We start from the raw sequence: 23,409 nt of genomic DNA on the forward strand, positions 1-23,409 counted from the left end.
TCAGCATCATAACTCAAATCAGGAGTGTCTAGTACTTCCGGGACTGGCACAACCTTGTCCCCAGCTAAGTCATTACTTAAAATGAAATCCACTCCTTTGATGGGCAAGTCAGGGAGGACAGCAACTTTAAAGAACCCTTTTACTAAAGGTGACTGAATATAAACATTGTACAATGGCGCAGCTACCAGAGTCATACCAACACCTTGAACAACTGCACTTCAGTGACATGATGACTCAGGGTTTAAATGCAAGATGCCCTCTCTAATAATGGACTGGGAGCCTCCTGTGTCTCTCAATACATGTACTGGCAGCTGAACAAAGCCCTGCGAAATGAAGGGTTTGAAACAGGGATCAGGTTCAGATGCTTCTTGTGAGTGTTCAACGTTTGGGAGTGACACCTCTTTAATGAGACCCATGCCTTTTGGCGGTGGAAAGCCTTGTGAAAACTGCTGTTTCCGCTTTAAGAAATGACAATCTGAAATAACATGACCTTTCTTATAGCAGTAGAAACACTCAGGAGGTGACGGTGGTCCTTCGGATTTTTCGAAATAGGGGTGTGATACTGAAGTTCCATCTGGGCGCGAAGAGGAAGCAAAAACATTTTTATGAATGAGAACAAACTCATCAGCCAGGACAGCTGCTTTTTACTAACATCAAACCTGTGTGCGTGAGGGACTGGGAGAGAAGGTGAGGACTCCCTAAATGTCTGCGACAATTGCTGATCCGCAGAGATTCTCAAAGCCTCTACTTCAAGCTGCTTTAACTTGATTTCAGCCTCAATCTCTAATTTACGAATCTGCAGTTTGAGTTCATTGTCAGCTCTACGTACCAGCTCCTTTTTCTGCATCTCCAGCTGAAGGCGAGCTAGATGCACGTTCAACCTGGCATTAACACTGAAGCCCTGGCTTCCTGGAGAAAAAGCCACAAACCTAGGCAAAGTGGCAGGAGGAGCCTCATGAACATTCTTGCTACCCAGAGGTGTAGCCAATACAGCCTGTTAATTAGCTGACAGGTGAGAGAAGAGGGGGAGGAGAGAAAAACACAGCAAGACCAACACACAACCTGCCTGGCACGTAACAGGGCTATTTATGATTTTTTTATAACCCTAATGGTTCTATATAAGCATACTACTTGGTCAGTGATTTTTGAAAAGTTTACATTTGATAATCAGAATGATTTTCAGGAAATCCAAGTCACTTTAACCTCTTAGATTACACTAAAAGATACATACATACTTGACAACCACAGTGGCACACAAACACAACATTAAATTGGTGCTCAACTATTTTATTAATGAATTGTTGTTTTTCAGGCAAATATGACAAACATTCACATGTTCCAGCTTTTCCAATATTAGGATGTTGCTTGACAGCATCTTAGATGACGAGCCTATACATTTGTAATGTTATTGTTTTAATATAAACATTTGAGAAATGGTAAGTCGATCTAGTAGCCTACAGGAGCTTTGTCCTCTCTTGCAACAAGGCTGGTAATAGTAGAAGAGCAGCATTACTCTGATAAGAAATAAGAAAAAAAATACACAAAGAAAAAAAAGAAAAAGGTCTTTTATTAACTTAAAAGTTAGTTTTCTCAACACCGCTGTAGCTGTAGCCAGATATTTATATTTTCAGAATTTGATGTTTTAAGTTGTATTAGCCAACCATACTTAATTTAAATAACTTTGAGTAACCTTACACATGTTAGGCTACATTAGTAACAAAAACGGAAAGCCCACATAGCATCCAGCTTCACTGCCTACCCTTTAATTGGCGTCCCTGGGTGGGCATCCCGAAAGGAGAAGTGAAGAACGATCGCCGAGCATCGTTGACTGGTATTCATTGCACGTGCAAAAGATCAGGTGAGAGTGAACACCGGTTGAAACAAATATTCACTGCAGGTAGACTAGGAAAACTTATTAATGAATGCCAGCAACAATGTTCGACGGTCATAGCTAATACAACTGCTGTTAAACGATAAAAAGCAATCCTGAATGTTGAAATACAAGTGATAAGAACAAGCATCGAAAATATTATTTGTGTTAACGATATTTATTAAAAGCCTATGGAGGGTTCCAGCGTAGTCTGGTTAGGGCCTCGTGCTCATATTAATCAAACAAATCCCAGAGTGGGTGTCCGGTCTGGTACCGGATAAAGCTTATGGTAAGCTTGCATTGATATAGTTTAATACGAAAACACCTAAGGAAGGTAGCTAAGAAAGCTTAGTTAGTTTAATGTTAAAGAAGTCCTTTGGAAGGCAGATAGGTATAGTTTAATTCAAAGACTTAAGGGAAGCGTGGCTTAGAAGCTAGTGTTGTTTACCAAAGGAGGATAGTGATTATAATCCTGAATTACGTGAGAACCGATGACGATCGCCTCATAGTCTCAGATGTTGTATATCATCTCCTTTGCGGCAAGCATAGTGTAAAACATGTTAAGATTTGTTGTATTGTTGTATTGTTGTGAGTAAAGTGTGACTAAAGCAGGCCTAAGGCGAGGCTAAGCTAGCGTTGATATTTAGCTAATGCATTGGAGTTTGTAGAACGGGTGAAAACTGTTCAAACTGACTGGGGGACGGTTGTGAAATCAAAGAGAACCGTGGAGTATATGTGAAGTAGTTTTAAGTTGGAAAAACGTGAAAGAAGGAGACGTTTTTGTGAAAGGCCTCAGAGATTAGGACCAGCTAACGGTGGCCACGTGATGCTGGGTCGCTAATTCCCCTTTAGGCCTACCACTATGGTTAATGTTGGCTTGCATTTACGTTATCCAAGCTATACTTTCTTGAAATAAGAATTGAGAGAACCATGTAGCTGATTCTACATTGCTTACCACATGTTGCCTAGTGGCATGTAGTAGGCTAATCGGTATTTTTGTGATTTAGCACTGTTACAGTTTCAGAGTGTAATTCAATACACGGTTGTCGTAAACACGGACAGCTGTACACGTGCATTTGTTATGATTACTTTACTTATAATCAAAAAAACTATCAAGTCAACAATTTACCTACCACAGCCAAATATCAAGAAAGTGCAACAACACTAGACATGACAAGCTAGCTAATGTTACGTACTAATCCGTAGCATCTGCTGAACCCAGTTCTGTTGTCCACTCACCTGGAACTGACACTAGTTACGACTATAGTTACATAATGTTGCTTTAAATTATGTTAATTAGTAACAGTAGTAATTTTTATTTGATAATACATTGTTATAATACTTATTGGTTAGCTAGCAGTTTAGCTAGTTGACTACCTAACACTTCTGCTTCAGCTATGTTTTCTTTACAAATCAAATATTGGACATTTTTCTGGCAAAATAATTTTTGGGGACTAGAACCCAGGGGTTCCTTATTAAACCTTTTTTATGAGAGCTTTTTTAAGAGTTGTATTTGTGAAAAGTGCTGTAAAAACACCACTGTTGGCATTTAATCCTTAAACCATATTATTCTAAAATGTTAGCATTTCATTTAATAATAAATTGGGTATTTTGGTCGAGGAGTATACTGTATAGTAGCATTGAAGATCATATACAGTGCCTACCTTGTCCTCGCCCTTCCATCTCTTTTTTAGGGACATGCCCACTCTACATACAGCAATGCCCAGAACACCCAGTAGTATTTTTATTTATTTCATCTCCCTCTTTCTCAAACTCTCAATCCTTTTCACACACACAGTCTCACAAAAATTGGATGTTCCTTCGTCATATTAAAATAACAAAAGCAAACAAATTAATGAATTTCACTATTAAGATGAAAAATGTCTGGTCGTCGAAGTGTGTACTCAGCCTGCCATAAGCGACAGGAGGGCACCAGGCGAGCGTGGCCAGCAGTCAGACATTTATTTTTGGTATAAGTGGAAAATTTCAACGGGCATTCTATGGTGGTGGGGACCAACAGCAGAGGATCAGGGGGTAAGAAGAAAGTCTATGAATCTTGTGGGACTGTGGGAAACAGTGACCCTCTTCCACACTCTGCTGGCACTGGAGGTCTGCATGTGGTTTACCAACAAAACAGGAGGAGAGGGAGAGCTGCCAAGCCCATAATTTGAGTTTGGGATCAGTTTGGGTGTGTGAGTGTGTTTGGCGTGTAGTAGGTGTGGAGCTCTGGTGAAGCCAAAATTCCCCATCTTCAAAATGCTTTCAAGCTGCAAAAAACAAGGTTTCACATTTTGTTTTTGTGGAAATACGTAGTAAGCTACAATCTGAAAAGGGTGAAATCATGTCTATGATCTTCTTTATCTCAGCTTCTTTAAATAAAGCAGACAATATGAACCACTCATCTGGCATCAAACACTGTCTCTTGAGAGGTGTAGAAGGGATGAATAGAGGAGAAAAGACAGGATTCTGGCAAAGTGTATGAAGGATGGGGGCTGAGGAAGTCAGTGGGTGGAAAATGAGGAATAAGGAGAGTAAAGTAAGAATAAAAAGACGGGGGAACTTACCTCCAGTTCTTCCAATAACACAAACCAGAATGTACTAGAAATGACAGAATACCAAATGTTTTGGAGCAGGAGCACGTTTTGGGAATTAAAACGTTTCACTCACACACAGACTTATTCCAACTGTAATTAGTCAGCTCAGACTTTTCAGATGGGAAGTATTCTGGAATCACAGCCTGGTGTGGGTAAACAGAAAGTATTTTCTTTGCAGGAGGACAGATAAGAGGCCAAAGAGAAGAAGCCAGGAAGTTGACAAGGAGAACAGGGAGATTGTCTGAAGAAGTAGGCAAGGTTTAAGATGTTCTGATTACCTGCATTAAACTGTGACCGGTTACTGTATGCAGTCCAATATAAGTGTTTGTTAAGGGAGTTTAGAAAACATACGACTGAGTGAGATATCTGTCTAGAATATATTTCCGTCACCTGTCATCACCCACTCACTTGCAGAGTGGGCAGAGCATTGGCAGCTTATCCTACTGGTGTGGTAAGACATGTAGGCGCAAAAATGGTGTTTTGGATACTGTGTTTTGGTAAGTAGGCGTCTCAATATGCTTTTGCAAATAAAAATAAAAATAGAAAATGCAAAACATAAAAGCAGTCATTCAACAAAGTCATGCAATCTGTGAATCAGTGTGTGAAGTGTTCAAACTTTTTGGTTCTGGAGATGGAAGCAAAATAAATGTGTTTTTCCAGGGAACAAGTGGAACATCTTAGACTTACAGTATGAAAATTCATGGTTTATAAGCATAATATTGTAGTTATGTGTAATAATGATATAAGAGAAAATTAATTACCTACAAATGGACTTTTTACATACTCTCGATTTGGCACCAACATGTAACTACTGACTTTTATCTGGTTTGTGAGTTTATAAGTAAACTCATAAAACCTCCTTATAGATATATTCACTCAAATAGAATGAGTTAAACCAACTGATTATATTAGGGCAAATGAAGTGACATGAAGACTAACCAAATATGATTGTGTGACTTTGAGAAGCTTCCAGTTCTGTGTTGTGAAGAAAAGTGTAGAGAAACAGTCCACAGTTATAAATATACCTCAACCGACAGAAAAGCCAGCAATGGGGAGATGATTACCATGTTTCGCCACCAAAACACAGCTGCTAACTATGTTAAAATAATAACAATGTCTAAATCTATGAGTGGTGGAGGGCTGAGAGGAGGAAGTCCAACCACACACTCAAACACCGGCACTCACACACACATTACTTCTCATTCCGTCCGCAATGATTGTTCGCCCACATGCACGGTGTGTGTCCGCCCAGGAGTTAACCGCCTGAGGAGCCAGCTATATAGCATGAGAGTGATTGCACCGGTCATATTTAGAAAGTGCCTCACTTCTACAAATACTGGACACATGCAGAACTACACATTCATCCACGGAGGTGCATTCATACATAAACACACACAGACACACACACATTTACGCACACACATCTCATATACGATGTGTTTCAGGCACAGCCAGCTGTGTCCAAATTTCAAACATATCTCAAAAAAACTCATAATTGCTACATAATAATTTGACGTGTCTGTATTTTACTGACCAAAACACACAATCAAAAAGGTTTTATTGCTAAAACTGGCAACACAGGAGTGTGTTGTTATACTTACACAATTACCAGGCATGACTATTTATCTATTTGCTATGAAAAGACTCATACTTTCCCTTACAGCTAAATGTTATGGATTTAGTGTTCAAGGCCTGTAACTACAATTATTTAAAGAATCACGAGACGACAGTTACAACTTTAAATTCAAAATATAGAACCAAGGTAGGTTGACTCAGTTTAGTGTGGTTTGAGAGTGAACATTTTGATGGCATTGGCCCTGACGCAGATTGACTGAAGCATTCAATGTATGTTGGGGCTTGCTGAGAAGTGTGGCTCACGAAGGGGAGAGTTCGTCCTCTAACTCGGTGGGGGCCCTCTCAAAGATGCCAGGTTATACTCTGCTGAGTTCAACACATCAAGTTCAAGGGGCCATGTTTCCTTTCTTTTCATTCCTCGCAGAGCACTTGGGCCCCTTTGAATACTGCATACTCTGCCACAGAAACATCTTGGAAGTGTTAAGCATTGTTTAATACTGCTTTACAATGTATGTGTCGTATTAACTATTGACATAAGAACTGTTTTGTTACCCACTTTACGATCCATCATTCATTGCAAAGTTATTGTTATTGGTTTTGTAAGGCATGATTTCCTAAAAAACTGTATGAGTTGTTGCGCAGGCTAAGAGACAAGTCCAGGGGTCGCGGTTAGCTCTCTCTGTAATAACAGAGAAAAGCGAAAGGCGGCAGGTTTTTTATGCCCCACCCGCTTGTAGGGTACCTTTAACGCCTAGGTTCCCACGTGCGCACATACGCTGTCTGATCAGTGAGCGAGTGAGAAAACAACAGAGAGAGATTCAGGTTTCTTTTGCACTAACGTTACTGATACAATGCTACCATAAAACTTTGATTAGCTTACCATAGGCATTTCAAAAACTCATTCAAACAGGATTACAGCTGCCGGCTCCACTCCCTGAAATATGCTTATTTGCTCTCTTGTCATGAATTAGATGAGAAGATTGATACCAGGGTAAATACTTCCCAAAATGTCAAACTACTCTTTTAAGAAAGCAGCATCCTGAAAACCACTGTAAAGCCTGAATGACAGACTGGTTTATTGACCCACAGTAATGGACTGCTTGCCTAAGTGGGTGGCTATGTGTCTGACCAAACTGGCTTTCTGACTGATTGAGTTATGACGGACAAACTGAATTTCCTGCAGATGAAGTGTTGCCTGCTTAGTCTAAATGCTTGGAAAGCCTCTAATTGACTGGCATGATGGCGGACCGACTGTTTTCTGATTGACAGGCTGGCTAACTGACCGGAGCAGTTCACAGGGGTCCTGTGCCAATGGCCGCCTCTGCAACAGGGTCCTGTGAATTTTGACAGCACTGCGATGCTTGACTTTTTTCTCTGGGAGATCTGGCCCAAACCCAGTTACCATATTTAATCTTGGTTCTTAGTTTCTTTATGTGATATACATTCAGGGTAAAAAGGTCATCCCGTGTCTAATGTGATGGTTAAACTGGGGATATTGACCATTATTGGCCTTTTCCAGTTTAATTTGTTTTATTGATATTTAATGTCCTGTTGTCTAAATGCTGTTTCAGAAGTTACTGTTAAAATTACTGGTGACATGTTCACAATTATGTCTTATAGTCATGTAAATGATCAAATAATGTATTATTAATACAAAATAATACAATAGTTCCAAAACTAAATTATTATCTCCTTTTCAGAATCTGTAGCAAAGTAACATTGAGCGTGTTTCTGTGTGTCTGCCTCATGTGGATGTGTGTCGAATGTGTGTACTCTGTGAGTGTGTGTGGCTCTTCATGAGTGTTAAGGGGTGACTGACAGGGACTTTTTAGCTAGAGCCTGACTACATCTGTGCCCGTTCAGATGAGGGAACGGAAATGCATCCTGGGAAGTTGAGATCAACGAAACACAAAGTTGGTCTTTGTCTGCACGGCTGCTACCACAGCCAGTGGTCCTGAGCTCTGTAACATCAGTTCACTCTCTTCACTGACATTGAAATGAAAAATGAAAGATGAAACCTTAAAATTAAAATCGCTCATTTTCCTCATTGGACTTTGTAACTATAACAATGCTTTTTATTCCTGGAGGCAAAAAAAAGTTTGGATTTTGAATCTAAAATCAACAATTAATTGTTGAACTAATATTTTAAGCATTTGGCTACAACGTTAACAAAAATGTAATCTTTAATTTGATTGACAGGACGTAAAGAGTAATGACATGTCCACCGTTTTGCCTGAACTGACAACTTTTTTGCCCCTCACTTGAAACATGCGACGCCAACTGGTAGATAAGATCTCCTCCCTGGACCTGAAACAAGCAGCTTTCTCTTCCTCTGTGTCCCCCACACTTCCTGGAAACACCCACAGCTTTCAAGAAAGAAATTTCACTTGAAAGTTTGATCTGCAGCTGAATTTGAGACGTTGTTGAAATGTTAATGCCCAGATTCCTCAGACTATCTGGACGCTGTAGGGACTGATAATAAAATAGTGTGGCCACTCAACCATATGTCTGTAACCATATGTCCGCAAAAAGTGAAAACAAGTGTAATATAATACAATGTAAACATTGAAGCAGAGTCGAGCCTGTAACTTGAGGTTTGCAGAATTTGGGTTTAGTATTTTCTAAGACATGCTGAGCAGGAGAATATAGTTTATTGATTTTATAATACTGACTCTTTAAAACAATAAGAAATGACACCATAACATTGAATCTCAAAGTATTTTAATTGTGATTCTGCCATGCACATTCCTGGCCAGCCAGGATCCATTTATATAAATCTATAAACAAAAGCTGGGAAATGCAGCCTAAAATAAAACAATATGTTACATACACAATATTTACAAACATATGAATATACTAGAATGATTGTTTGTCCATTATAAAAAATAAAAGCTTGAGTGACAAATATATGTTTTGCATGCAGAATCTATTTCAGCATCTACTGCTTATTGCTTGTATTGCTCTTTGTATGGCTGGCAATGTGTTAGAAATGTTAATGAAAAAGGCAACAGGAGCAAGCATTTCATAACAAAGTGATCAATATTATTTACAACATTATTATGTACAAATATATACAATGTGTATTTTACTGCCTGTCTTGTTGCTATACTATGGAGGCCCAGACCAGACTTAATAGGAATTATATAGGCTACATTTGAAAAATAATTTTCCTCATGCACATGGCCGGATTTACGATAGCTAATATTTAATAGTTCAATAAAAGTATGATCTAATAAATTCTATCTTCATTATGCAAAGGTTGAAATAAGGACACATATAACCAAAACTTACCCAGATTTAATTTACCATAAGCATGATCTTTTCTTTTCCTTAACTATAATGGAGTTCAACTTTCAACAATGTTCTCAGTGAACATAATCCAGGTTTTTGCAGAATCATCCAATTGCAATTTCTTGTCTGGCAATAGGATTAGGCATATAGATGTTTTCTACAGTAGAAGTTAGGATACAATTCATGCCAATACATGCTAATTGCAGTGGTGGTTGCAGTATTATTGCTGTTATATTATTGTAAGAGTTCGTATCATTGTAAAGTGTATGTAGAAATCATAGTTTTAAAACCCGGAACAATTATATGGAAAACTGTAACATCAATGTAGTGATAAATTGTATAAACAGATGTCATAACATAGATTGTCACCAGGAATATAACAAAGTTTGAAGCCTTCTTAGTTTGTATACTGGAGGGAAAGTAAAGTGTTTTACATACTGAAGAATCAGGTCACAAACATTTAAATAATCCTGTTGAAGTAATAATTTGTCTGGTTTAGTCCTCCATACAATACAACTCAAGTTTTATGGGCATGAAATACCCGGGGATTTAATTTCAGGATTGGTGTTACTAAACATCATTCTAATTCTCTCTTTATCTGACTGCCCCATTATTAACCTGGTGTATGTTGTCATAGATCTGAGGCATACTACATCTAAAATTACTTTGGTAAAACCTCTGATGTTATATTTGAACTTTTTTAACTGAAAATGTGGGAGCCATTAAATCTGGTGGTGTATATTTAACTTTAAGTGATAAACAATATGAAGTCATGATATCATGTCAGCATGATGCCCAATGTGATTATTACAGAGATGTAGACGTCTTTCACTAAACATCCTTTGCTAAGATACTATTGGACGCTGGTCCACTCTGGACCAAACGTAGAGCAGAAGCCTTGAGTAAAGTCGTGCTACACTTTTAGTGTCAGACGTAGAAAAGCTGAATTATTTACTGTAGGAATGAATATAATTACAAGTTGCAAGATGATAATGAGTGGGTTTGCTGGATGTGAAGTGGCCATGGCCGATGGTACTCTATCCTTTGAGAGTGGTTTTTCAGATGACTGCAAACACTCTGAAGGCTTTTCCACCTGACGGGTTCAGTAAGCTGGAAAAACAAGAGCAGGGAGATGTGGTAAAGGTACACGCAGCTTTGATGTGAAGATGTATCTAATATTGACTGGACTTTGAAATTTGCTCATCACACTGATTGAGAATCTGATTTTTTTTTTAAAAGGTCCAACACCATATACAAGTAGAAAAGTACCCAGTAGAGTCCACTTCACCACCGTCATGGAAAAACCGCCCAATTTCAACCGTCCAGAAGGGAATGTGATCCGTCCCAAGATCAAAATGTTGTTCCTCTACTTTGTTACTATCATCTATCAATTGTTATTCTCTATTTATCAAATGCTGGAAGTCTCCAGAAGAAGTCTCTGAGGCTAATAATAGTGAAACGTAGAACCATGTGTTATGTTTTGATGAGGCTCTGCCTTCCTCATTGATCACCATGATCTTATGTATTGGTTTACTTGGCCTACGCTTAACCCTCTGCACATTTTGGTGAATCATCTGACTGACATTAACATTACTGTCTTTTGAAAGGCAGGCTCAGATAGTTTTTAGCTTTTTAGGATCGAGCGAAGCTGGTATCATATGAATCTTGAGATTGCATTGAATCCTTTAATACCATGATGTCTAGCTTAGTGGGAAAGAGGCTCCAAAGTCGAGCTGTCTTTACCTCTAGGTCTACGAGACCTCAATGTAAATAATTGCTTTATAAATAAAATTCCGATTTCATTTTATGACTAGTGTACATCGTTACTGCAGCATCAGCAGTCACTCGGCTCATAACTTAGAGGCAAATCCTTTTTTTGGCCACTTCTCATATACTTTTTACATGCACATTTCTTCCTCTATATACAGTATACACTGTGTATATTTACTTCTTCTTTGTTTGTTTTTGTACCATACCTCTCTGAGGAGATGCCATTCTGGTAACTGCTACTGTACTGCTTCCTTTTGTCCACAGGCATCACATCGAGGTACCCCCCTGACTCATTCTGGATAACTCCAGCATGAATGGCTGCTCGGCAGATACTGGATTTCTGAAAGAAAAATAAACAGGTTGATACATCAAATCATTCATATAAGAAAACAATCCAAAGAAGATATTGCCCTGTTCTCTAGAGAATAAAAGCAGAGTTTGGTAGGTGACTGCTGCCAACATTGATCATCATCATAAAACCATCAACATTGAAATGGTCCCTCCACATGTGGTGACAAGTAAACAGAGAAGATGACTCCTTTTTGAGAATGGGTTGTTTAAGTATAATGTTGCACTTACTGGTTGAAACCCAAAACACCATTTAGCTCCTTGAAGGAGTAATAAGCTCATTTTCACAGCAGACATTTAGAAATGTTGTAGCTGAAGAGACAGGTATAAATAATAATCTTAATACAGGTTGAATTCTTAGTATTATGCATGTCGTCTCACTAGTATGGAACAGAGCCATACTTAATGTTATTAGCCCTTTCATGAATGAAATAGTACAAATCACAAAGTAATGTTTTTTTTAAAACTTTTTTCCAATATATTTAACTTTTGAGTCTTTATTAAATAATAATATAAAAATGTCTGCTGTGAAAAAGGGTCCATTAGGGCAAATAAGATTTTTAAGGCAGCCATTTAGATGTATCATAACAGGAAAATAGGTGGCTGGATTTAATTTAGATTTAACTTAAGTCTCTGATAGTAGCATGCACTACTGATGGTATGGCTTACTTAGCAATTAAATTAAGCCAACATTATTGTTGTTTAATACACAGTGCTTTACTGGCTATCATAAGTCAAATATGAATGAATAGGGTCTTTTTTTCCCAAAAGAAATCAATAAAAGACCAATTTATGGCAATGGTGCAAGAACTTACATCTGAGTAGTATTTTGTCCCGATGACTCGGGCTTGACTGTCACGCACACAGTTCCTGGGACAATACAACCTGAAGAAAAAGCCAGAGCTCACTTTAGGTCCTTCATTTTAAGTGCATACAAACTACTTTATGTTCTTACTGTTTTAAAGTCAGAGCTATCTGGAGGCAGAAATAATCTCTTAAATCAGATCTAATGAATTACAGGTTGTTGGATTGTAAAGAAAGAAAACTATAAATAGAAAAGCAGATGACGTTTGTCAGGATATAATATAAAAATCTGTAAATGGTCATGTTCCTTCATTGATGATGTTGAAAGGTTAGCAGGGTAGCTAATGGTATCTTAACTGACTCTGGCTATAGGCTAGTGTTGCTTCTTTACTTTGAATTTGGAAGTAATATGGGCCAAATAGCTGACCCCTTTTACCTAGAAGGACTGTGACTCATTGGCTTAGCCGATTGTGGTTTTATTTCAGTGAGATGTTTCAGCCTCCTAAGTTAATAAATCTAAAGCAGAATGTTACCTGGCACAGTGTCGTACAGGTTTCTTGTAAGGGCAGAAAACTGCAACGGTGGTGTCACATGTTAGTGCCTTGACTGGGAGGAAAAAAAAGGCAAAACAAAATGACAGTCTTTTTGTATGTAGACGACATATTACTGTATCTCCTCAAAGTGAAAACAATAGTATGCTTCTTACCAGGAACCGACTCAACTTTGAAGGAATTTGCACTTCTGTTTTTCCTGTAAATCAAAAAATAACTGCATGAAGGTATGGTCTATGCTGCATGCATCGACAGTTCCCATAAAGGGAATGCATTCATATCTAGACTGTATTAAACTAAACTCTTTTTACTCACTACTAGAATAGAACAAGACTTAATACAGAGACTGATTCATACCCAATTGATTGAATACTATTCTTGTCTGACTTGCTGAATAGCTGTTTTCTGCCCAGTCTGGTCACATCCAGCCATCCTCCATCATTGTCTATAACACCAGAGTGTAACCCAGCTCCACACACACTGGATTGCTGCAATAAAAAACAAAAGGCGTGAATGTTTATGTACAGCAAAGTATAGCTTAAAAGCAACATGAATTTTAGGGTTGTAAGAAAATATCAATACACTTAAGTATTGGGATATTAAGTTTTGTGATACTGTATCGATTCTCAAAAACACTGCATCGATTTTTAATCAATAGTTAAAAAATATATATTTACTTAACTTGTTTACCTTGAGAATCCTGAAGGCCCTTTTCTTACTGATGTAGGCAAATGTTAATAAAAAAGTTAATGCTATGATGTTGGATGTTACACGGACTGCGATAAATGCAAATGCAGATCCTACTGTTCTGAATGCATTAAAACGTTTTTTTAAACAGTATGCATATGGGAGTGTGTCCTTTATACTATGACGGTTTTCCTAAAATGTGTTTTAAATCGCAATATATATTGCATTGCTTATAGTATCACAATATAGCACAATATATTGAATCATAACCCCTATGTCATGATATGTATCGTGTTGTCATATTCTTGCCAATATACAGCCCTAATGAATTTTCCATAAATGCCATTTTCAAAAGATTTACTGAAAACTCTAGTGACCCCTTACCATGTCATAATATCCAGTCCCAACTACTTTTCCAGGGCTGTCGAGGCAGCCTGGTGGACACTCATATCTATGAACAAGAACAAAAGTAAAGTGTACACATCTTGGCAATGGTGCTTTGCTTTGAGCCCATAATATTGTATATAATATTAATAGTATAATTCAGTGTTTTTATCCAAAAGTAATTAATGATCTTATTCTATCTGAGCTGTCCTGATCATTCACACCTACCTTATGCATGATATTTTTTCCAGAAATGTGCATACAGCGTCACTATAATCCCCAGCATTTACCTGTTACAGGTCGTTCCCTTGCACCGGTCTCTCAGTTTAGTCTCACAGTCGACCTTGTTGACCTAAACAATTAAAATAAAAAGAGCGTTTCACAGACGATTTAAATAATTGTAAAAATGTACACTCTCAAAACGCCACCCTTCAGAAAGATGTAGTATTGTGGGAGCAGTCCTTACACATCTGCTCTGTGCTGACAACCTGGTTTCTCTCCAAGTTGTCGTTGGGCGAGGGATCTGGTGTGTGGGCCCTGGGTTGGGGCTCCATGTCTCTCACTGGTTCTGGTTCAGGTTCAATGTAGTTGGTCTCCTCAATCTCAGGAGCTGGACGCCTGTCAACACCCCCATCTAATAACATGGGTACCAGATTGTCACTGTATTCTTTCACTAGACTTTCATCATTTTCATTGTCTTACATTGATACAAGTTGTACTTATGTCTCAAAATTAATATTTTTTATGTGGAAATGCTACACAAAAACAAACAAAAAAATAATAATTTAAAACACAGAGCAGCTCATTTTCTTTCAGTAAAAATATTCATAACAATTTAAAACAAGGCAGAAAACCACAACTCTATACCGAGACTCACCTTTGTAGCAGAGATTGTCCCTGCAGCCTCCAGCATAGCTAGCTGGACAGGCAGAACAGGGAGATCCATATTTGTACGGAGCATGACCCCACCAGTTGCCTCTGAAAAAACGATAATGAATTTTTCTCGCAGTTAAAAAAAGGAAGGAAACAAATGGTGTATCTGATTCTTAGATAACTACATCTATGATTTGTGATTGTTTTTCTTGTTGTTATTACGAAGTTGTATCACATGGTATTGAAACAAGCAAGAACGTACGGTGGAGAGTAGTTGCAGACCAGATAGACCGCTTTAGCCCAGATCATTCCCCACACGTTCATGTTGTAACACACATTGATGGCACAGCCGATACGATTGCTAGTCGCCCACACCAACTGAAAATAGATTTCACAAACAAACAAAGCATTCAGTAATGCTCTCACATTTGTTAAATGTAGCAGAATTTTCAAAAGGCAGCGGTCATTAATATGTGCTTGTGACGAAAAAGTTGCAAAAACAAATATGTTTATGGTGTGGAGGTTTTATTTTATTTTATTTGTTTTATTTTCAGGATTGTCTAAAGGACAGCATAATCCAAGTCTAAAGTAGGATGACTTTTTCAGTTTTGCTTCAACATGTTACATAAAAATAAAATGCCATGTTTTAAATGTAACCTAAGTTGAAGAAGTTTTTCACATTTTGCCCATTGAATATCTGCGTTTATTCGGTATCAACATAGTATATCAGATATCACACCCTGAACATACCTTATATATACAGGAAAGATAGTGCTTAAAGCTACTAAACACCTTTCACACAGGTGATTTTAACAGATCGGATCTCTTCTTAGAGGCATAATCAGCCTGAGGAACTAAAAACAAAGGCCATTGCTGTTGCATAATAGTTTAACCCCTTAATACATGGAAATAAAAACGTCCTTACCTGAGTGTAGTGAGTACAAACAGGTCCTGAGCATCTGAGTGGGCAGTGTGGGTTACACTCCTGGGCGTAGGGATAACTGTAGTGCCTCACCTCATCATACCAGGCCTGCACATGGTAGGTAGGGGGACGGTCCCTAAAGTCAAACAAAAAAGTGTTACCCCGTATCCTTAGATTATATCATCCAAAAACATGTGACAATAAATATATTGAAGTCATGTCTATAAATGCGATCTCATCTAATTTGTTGGTAATGTCTATATAAAAGCAGCTAAACTACATTGTTAAAGTTTCCGTGAGCAAGGCACCTGAGGCTGAAAACAATCAAATCTCACCATGGACCAATAAAGGCAAAAAGTCTTCCCTTTTTAATAGACCGTTTTCACAGCAGACAGTTTATAGCAGGAAAAACACGGGTGTAATTGATAACATTAACGATGGCCGCATTCAAGTTAGTTCAGCCATTTCCAGGCTCCTGGTGTGGTGCATGCTCGCTTACAGACATGGCTTAATGATACCCCTAATGAAACTGAGCCATCATTAACATTATTAGTTACACCTGTGTTTCTCCTGCTACAACAAGCATCATCAGAACAAACCCACAATCATAATATATTTCAAATAAATTATATATTATATCAGACCTCCTTTACTAGCCACAATATACAGTGGTCATGGTCTTTTTTTAGGAGACACAACTCAGGTGAGACATTCAAATTTGGAATCATACAGTAAGTGAAAATATGTCTCCCGTGTTCATTAAAGCTGCATTTATTTGTTGCCACTTGGGGGCAGCAGAACGAGCTAAAAAACAAAGCACTGATATATTTTGACCGTATATAGGCAAATGTGTTAGCAAACAATTGCTTATTTACACATCTAGCGGACCTGGAGCAACAATTGCATACTTTGGGAGTTGTGTTTCTGACCACCTGACACATTTAAGTCCTATATTCACTCTCTGTTTAGCTTTGGTCTCCACAACTCCTGAGGGAAATATCTGGCTCTTCAGCTGTAAATGTAAATGCTGCATTATGTTCACCAGCTAGTCGCTAACTTTGTCTGTCTGCTGTTTGGTTTTGGATAGGTATCTTAGAGTGGGATTTTGTTTGCTGAATGCTATCTGCCTGCTGTTGCTGGAAACGACACTGATTACTGCTGTGAGAGTGACCAAACGATAAAATTGCCTGCCTTAAGTAGCTACGTAAATTACTTAACAAAAGTGCGTCACAATAACATTGACTTTCAGTTTTACACGGGACATAAACGTTGTTCTCCTGGGTGAGTCCTGTATTTGTTTTACCCATCCTTCCATCCATTGCGTTGGTATAAGTACGAACATTGAAGGAGAACAGCCTTAAGGTTTTAGAGTTTGGAGACAATCTTTACAAAAGGCAGGGTTGTCTGTTGTTAAAAATGTATTTGGTATTACACAGATGTTAAAATGGAGGATGCATGTTGTAAAAAAAACACTATTAATGTCATCATAATACTGTTGTATAAAACATAATTTAACTAACACAGTTCCCTCCACTTCGTACTTACACACCTGCCCCAGTGCGCTCCAAGGTTTTGGCCTATTTGCGTCAACATGTGGCTCGGTCCATGTTCCCATCGGCAGGTATGTGCCCAGTGCTCTGCGCTCCTCTCTAACTCATAATCCCATATCTGAGGAGCACACACACACATACACATACACACACACACACACACACACACACACACACACACACACACACACACACACACACACACACACACACACACACACAAACAGATTCTTGGTTAAACTTAGGTCCACTCTGAAGGTCAGCTAGGGTAAGTAGCTCATATTTCTTTCATAGTACCTTAAGCATTAGGTTTGGTAAGATTAGTTTTCTCTTGGGCTCCAGATTAAACCCAATGGGTTTTTGAGTCCAGAGCAGTTTTGCCTTCAACAGATGTTTGCAGACCTGAAAGTCCACTCTGGATTACCTTTATCATTTAAGTGGGCTAAGTGGCCACTTACCATAGTTGCGGCTTTAATTGCTACTCATTACATTTTTGAGATATCTCATTATCCTCGAGTCAACAAAACTACTATAAATTCCATTGAAATTAATCTGAAGGTAACCTTACTTACTTGAGTGAACCTGAAAGATGAACCTGCTCTTTACTTTAAGGTACAGTGGCTTTACGCAGGCCTCTCGCAAATTTAACACAGTACAGTCAAAACTAGGCCTCTCATTTTAGGCACACACATTCAATCTCTGACACAGAGACACATACATGAGAGAGAAGGGAAACAGAGAGGTATCACCGTCACCACATCAACTTGCAACGTTGTGCTACTATTCATTGCGGTTGTTTCATAGCTTGTTTCCAGAAAGTTATGGTCTCATAAAACAAGCTGAGAGAGAAAAAGCTGACAAATAACAGTTTCCAAAACAGAGAGTCTCTTGTTTGGGGGCTTGATGCCATTTGTACTGTAAAAACTAACAGTAAATTAAACTCAATTGAAGTCAAAATTCCTGAAAACTGTTTTGAACAAAGCAGGAAAGCAGAACATGGGTGTATAGGGTTGAGTCATTCAAATGTCCTGTAATTTACTGTTGACTTTGTTGGGGAGGGATAAGAATAGGTGCAGTGTGCTCTGCTGCTGGCATACTGTTTGGATGCATTACGGCTAAAACACGTCAAAACTAATAGGATAATGCTTAAGTGTGGAATTGCAACTGCTCTGATTGACCACCATAATGTGTTCCATATGTTGGACAAGGCTAACACACTGTGCACACTGTTGCCCATTGACTGTGGTGCTGCTTACTGTTCAGGCCTGATTGGAGAAGGGATATTTTGACTCTTCACTTTTTTGGCCACAGCCAAGCTGTGACTCAAAAATGTGGGGAGTTTTCTTCTCTAACCTACTGCAAGCTTGGCATGTGATAGGCCTACAATATCTTTCATGATTGTTACATTAAATTGTAGTTGTAAGGTTGAATTCTTATCATTCCAATTTCGGTGACTCCGCCAAAGAGGTTATGTTTTCGACTTGATTTGTCCGTCTGTTTGTCTGACAGCAGGGCCCAATTTTCATGAAACTTGGTGGAAGGGTGAATCATGGGCCAAGGAAGAATTTAGTTGGAGATCCGATAGTCTGGGCAGATGCACAGATTATGTCTCACTTTCTCAAACTTTGCGAGATAAAGCATTTGTGCTGCATTCATGTTCGAACACCCCCTCCAGTCTGAACAACTGCTCAAATGCTCTGAGCAATAAAACACAACACATCTTCTTTTTAGCTGATGTGTTGTTTCAATATTACAAATTAAAGCTCACAAACACATCGAAGTCGGAAGAACGACTTCCCAAAATAGGAAATGGGACCATCCGAGAAGCACGTGAATACAGCATTGGCCTTGGCAGAGTCTTCTTAATATTGCATGATTCTCTAAGGGAAACACATGCTTGAATTTGTCTGTTGTGTTGGTTTCAGTTGAAGTGAAACATTGAAAAAAGACAATCGGAACAGATAGAAACACTTTTGCCTTTAGAAGTTTTGGGACAAACACTTTGCAGAACCTAGTTTGTTTGAGGACTACTGAACCATTAAACCTACTTAAACGGCAATACTGCCCACCTGCACAGGCCATGTGTCACTACTCTTGCCAGTTCTAATGAAATTCAAGTTTAACACAAAGCTTTCACTGCAAACGATCTACACCGCATACCAATGATCTCTGTCAGCTCATTATTCTCTCTGTGTTCTTGTTATTCTTCACTCTCAATTATCCAGCAGAGAGGAAGATGGACTGCCCGCCGACCTTTGGAGAACGGTCACGGTAACAACTACCAATCGCCTTTTGCATTCCAAAGAGCATTAAGTTCCCAAAAGATAGAGCTGTTTATATCCATCTGCCAGGACCACCTCTGCTACAGTACTAAGCACAAGATGTGCAGTCTTACAGCAGCAGAATAAAGAGAGAATGCTCAATAAAACAAGAAGCCATTCTTTGCTTTGGGAATTCAAAGTACGAAAAATGCTACTAATTCAACCTTGTGATTATGGAAACCTTTAAAGAGTTCTCCATTTTCTCAGGAAAATCTGCTGGGCAACAAGTGACGTACTTTAAATGAACAAATGCAACAGTGCTTTAAAGGCATTTGCTGAATGGCTTTTGTATGAAATTAAGAAGTCAGAGTTGCAATGAAAACCAAATACATGGCCCTCATCAGTCCCCGGTCTTACCGCATCATTATCATCAGTAATAGTATCCCTTGCTAAAGAAACACTGGATTAGTGTACATAACATACATTTACACTACCGTGCCCTGCACTTCAAATGCCAAGGCTCGACATGTTTGAAATAGATTCACCACTGTGGCACCCGAAATGAGATGCGTGGAGGATCAAACAAAAGATAACATCGGCCTCGGCCAGGGTTTGAGTGAGCTGCGATGCATGGGAAGAGAGGAGGCGAAGGGAGAGCGCGAAAGCAGAGCAGGGTGAAGAAAAGCCTGAGGGAAAGCTTGTGGGGCTGAATATCTAGAAGTCAAAAGAGTGAGGCAGGGAGAAAACGAGTCAGCAAGAGGAGAAATGGAGTGATAGAGTAAGTATCCAGGAAGGGAGGGAGGGAGGGCAAGACGGTTGAGGTAGAGGGCAGGACAACACTGCGGGGGTGAAAGCTGGATATGAGCCAGGGTCAGCAAGGGCAGGCAAGGAGGAGGCAGGAGCTACAGCTAGCCTGATGGGGGCTTTCATTCTCTCCGTCTTTCCTTCTCTACTACCCTGTCTTGAGCTGACAGAGCTACACTGGGCAGCAAAGTGCTTTCCTCTGGGAAAGTTCCAAGGGCACACACGCACAAACACACCAATCCAGATCATTCATCCTGATTTGTGTGTTTATGTTTGCCTCGTGGATGAAAAACTCTCATGCAAGTTACTGTTAGGACATCGCTACACATGTCAAGCTTTCCGTTCAAAAATGTTACTTTTCTTTTTTTTAATCAATTGGTTCTTGATTTTGCACAGGAGTACAAAGCGACCAACAATTTTGTGAGCTGAATTGACGACTGTTGCTAGCAAATTTGATCAGCTAGCTAGCTAATGAAGCTAACATTAGCTCCACAAATTAGTTAAAATCATTGTCTCTTGCTGACCTTTAAATGTTTCCAGATAGCCAATGTGTTTGGAAAATGTCACGCCATATTTGGTAGCATTGGCGTATAAACTTCCCCAAAGCAGGACAGGGCTCCTAACGTTAACCTAAACTTTGATAGCATCCAGGACCGGCTTACACACAGTGAGGAAATAAAGCACAGTGGACTTGCTAGTCATGAACAGGTTTTTATTTCCATAAACCCCCTCAAACTAATATAACCAAGTTAAGGGTGTGTTCTTTGGGTTACTACTGTAGGTAAGCTGGTTAGCCAGACCTGCTAATGATTGAAGCTTACATTACAGGAGAAAACATTGCTCAACACATTCCTTACATTTTTGTTCATGTGTTTTTGGTTTACCTGCCGTGCCCTGTGATGGTTGCTAAAGTATGATTGCACAGGCTTAAGTAAATGGTAAATCCAAATGAACAGATTTTGCATCAGTTTAACTCTTCAGGAATTTAATGCTGACTCTCAGAAACAGCTATCAACGTGCTGTCTACACACTCTGAGCAATAAAATACAACACATTTTCTTTGTAGCATTCATGTTGTTTTTACATTACAACTTAAAGGTCATAAACACAGAAGAAAGGTTTCTCAACTCAGGAAATGGGAACATCCAAGGAGCATGTGAATGCACCATTGGCTTTTAAATTAAAAACTGAAATGCATGCTGGGTTAAATTCTTTAAAAGACAATATGTATTCCAATGTGATGAACACAGCTGTGTCCTCAGGACTTACCATGTACTCCATGTTGGAGGCAGGAGGGTGGACCTGACCCCGCAGCTTGTTGTGCAAGTCCAGGATAAGGTGCATGTCTCCCTCGCTGATGGCCCTTTTCCCTCTAGACCTGGCCTTCCACCATTCCTCATCCTTGTCCCTGTACTTGTCCAGGATGGACTCGAGTTGTGTGGAGTTGGTGAGGACCATTGCCAGGACGGTCTGGGTCAAACACAGGAACAAGCTTGCTGCTCCAACCAAGCCCGAGCAAGGAATAGACCTCTTCATGGTGGGAAGAATACCGCTGCTGAATAAAGACTACTTTTTGATATCTGCAAAACAGAGAGTGCACGTTTAAGTAGCAGAGGTCGGACCAAGTCATTGTTTTGCAAGTCACAAGTAAGTCTCAAGTCTTTGCACTCCTAGTCCCAAGTCAAGACTGACAAGACCCAAGTCCTAAACTTGGAGTTTTCGAGTCCTAAACAAACCATAATGTGCTCTTAACCAAATGTAATGCCATTTTCTGCCTGCATGCTTTGCTTACTGCAATTAGTTGTTGTTGACCACCGTGTAGTTTTTGCACACAAGCAAAATTAGTATATTTCTTTCGGACTGGCGCTCAGTAACGTAACGTTTGGATGTTGTCAGATCGGTTTAAACAAAGTGGATCTAGGGAATAAATTAGTGAACGTTAATCAATTCAGGAAATGAAGGGAAATAAATCAATTTATGGCAAACTTTTTAATCAACATATTTTTACATTTTTGGACCCGGTAAGGTATCAAGTATTTTCAACTCAAAAGGATCAAGTCCAAGGGAAGTCATGAGTCATTGGTGTTAAAGTCCAGGTTGAGTTGCAAGTCCTTTTTGATTTTGTCAAGTCAAGTATTAAGTCATCACATTTGTGACTCGGGTCCACACCTTTGTTAAGTAGAATAGTTTGAGTTTGAATTTCAGATTTATTCTTACAACATATAAGAACACAATTTAAATTATATGCAGTTGTTTAATGTGATGTTGCACCTATTCACAGCTTATTATATGGCACCTTTTAAACATAGAAGCACATTGACTCCAGGCTAAATTCACATCAGTGAACACATTAATTTTCTCCCTTCTTAGCAAGCTTACCTACTCTACAGCATCTTTATAAAATAGCTCCAAAGGCACCTTGAATCTATCCTCTGTCTCTCTTTAAATAATGCTGTAATTATAGGGGACTTCAAGCAGTCAGTCTGAGTGCATCTGCAGGTCACTGCAGATACGCACAGTAGGACCAGTGTAAACTGAGTTTTCACACGTTGTTACAGAGCACAAGATTTAGAGCGCATAATTTGGTATACAAACACATTCAATTTTAATTATTATCTTGATATTTTATTGTAATGATCTCTTCATGAACTAAACTACTCCAGCGATATTGTTTTATACAAAAAATAGGAATGTGTCTAAAGGACAAAACGTTAAATAAGGTCAGTAAAATTGTGAGTAACACAAAAACATACAGGTCTTAATTTTATAGTGCAGGTTTACCTTTAAATTTCGCGAAATGGATTAGAATATTTCCCAGGTGCAATATTCCAGATGACAGAACGCCTTGCGATTATTGCAGAGTGGCCGTTTTCCAACCCAGGGAGCCTTTAATTCCATCCATCACACACAATGAGTGCAGGCAGTCGGTACATCCACGCGGGAAGAAAGAGAAAGAAAGAGCTCAGAAATGTCTATAAGTACCTGTTGAATTCCTTGGCTGGCTCAGTGCGCTACTGGCTGCATGGGACCCCGCTTCTCATTTTGCGTTTATATGCCAAATTTGCGCTTAGCAACGCGCAACGCACGGGACCACGCCTCCACAAACCTTGTTGCTCCCACCGCCC

At 39.1% G+C, this 23,409-nt stretch overlaps 1 protein-coding gene across 1 annotated transcript; it reads right to left on the reverse strand.

The window, feature by feature from the left end:
- Nucleotides 1–8,743: 8,743 nt before the first annotated feature.
- On the reverse strand, nucleotides 8,744–23,299 carry LOC115021925 (cysteine-rich secretory protein LCCL domain-containing 1-like). Its single transcript, XM_029452654.1, has 15 exons — nucleotides 23,066–23,299; nucleotides 21,554–21,864; nucleotides 17,219–17,337; nucleotides 15,673–15,805; nucleotides 15,010–15,125; nucleotides 14,752–14,852; nucleotides 14,335–14,508; nucleotides 14,165–14,219; nucleotides 13,875–13,941; nucleotides 13,161–13,291; nucleotides 12,959–13,002; nucleotides 12,786–12,858; nucleotides 12,264–12,333; nucleotides 11,307–11,440; nucleotides 8,744–10,440 (listed from the first exon to the last, which is right to left on the reverse strand). The coding sequence occupies exons 2-15, from the start codon at nucleotides 21,818–21,820 to the stop codon at nucleotides 10,389–10,391; spliced, it is 1,536 nt and encodes a 511-aa protein (XP_029308514.1). The 5' UTR covers nucleotides 21,821–21,864; nucleotides 23,066–23,299; the 3' UTR covers nucleotides 8,744–10,388.
- Nucleotides 23,300–23,409: the final 110 nt, after the last annotated feature.

The sequence above is a fragment of the Cottoperca gobio genome, chromosome 17, assembly GCF_900634415.1.
Source record: "Cottoperca gobio chromosome 17, fCotGob3.1, whole genome shotgun sequence".
In the NCBI taxonomy this organism is placed as follows: domain Eukaryota; kingdom Metazoa; phylum Chordata; class Actinopteri; order Perciformes; family Bovichtidae; genus Cottoperca; species Cottoperca gobio.

Bases quoted from the DNA above. Each gene is read 5' to 3' on its own strand.
- LOC115021925 (XM_029452654.1), bottom strand. From the start codon at position 21,820: ATGAAGAGGTCTATTCCTTGCTCGGGCTTGGTTGGAGCAGCAAGCTTG. The intron at 13,942-14,164 runs GTAAATGCTGGG...TCTTGTTCATAG, and splicing joins AAGGGAACGACCTGTAACAG to ATATGAGTGTCCACCAGGCT. The intron at 10,441-11,306 runs GTATGGTACAAA...TTGTTTTTCCAG, and splicing joins AATGGCATCTCCTCAGAGAG to CTTACTGAACCCGTCAGGTG.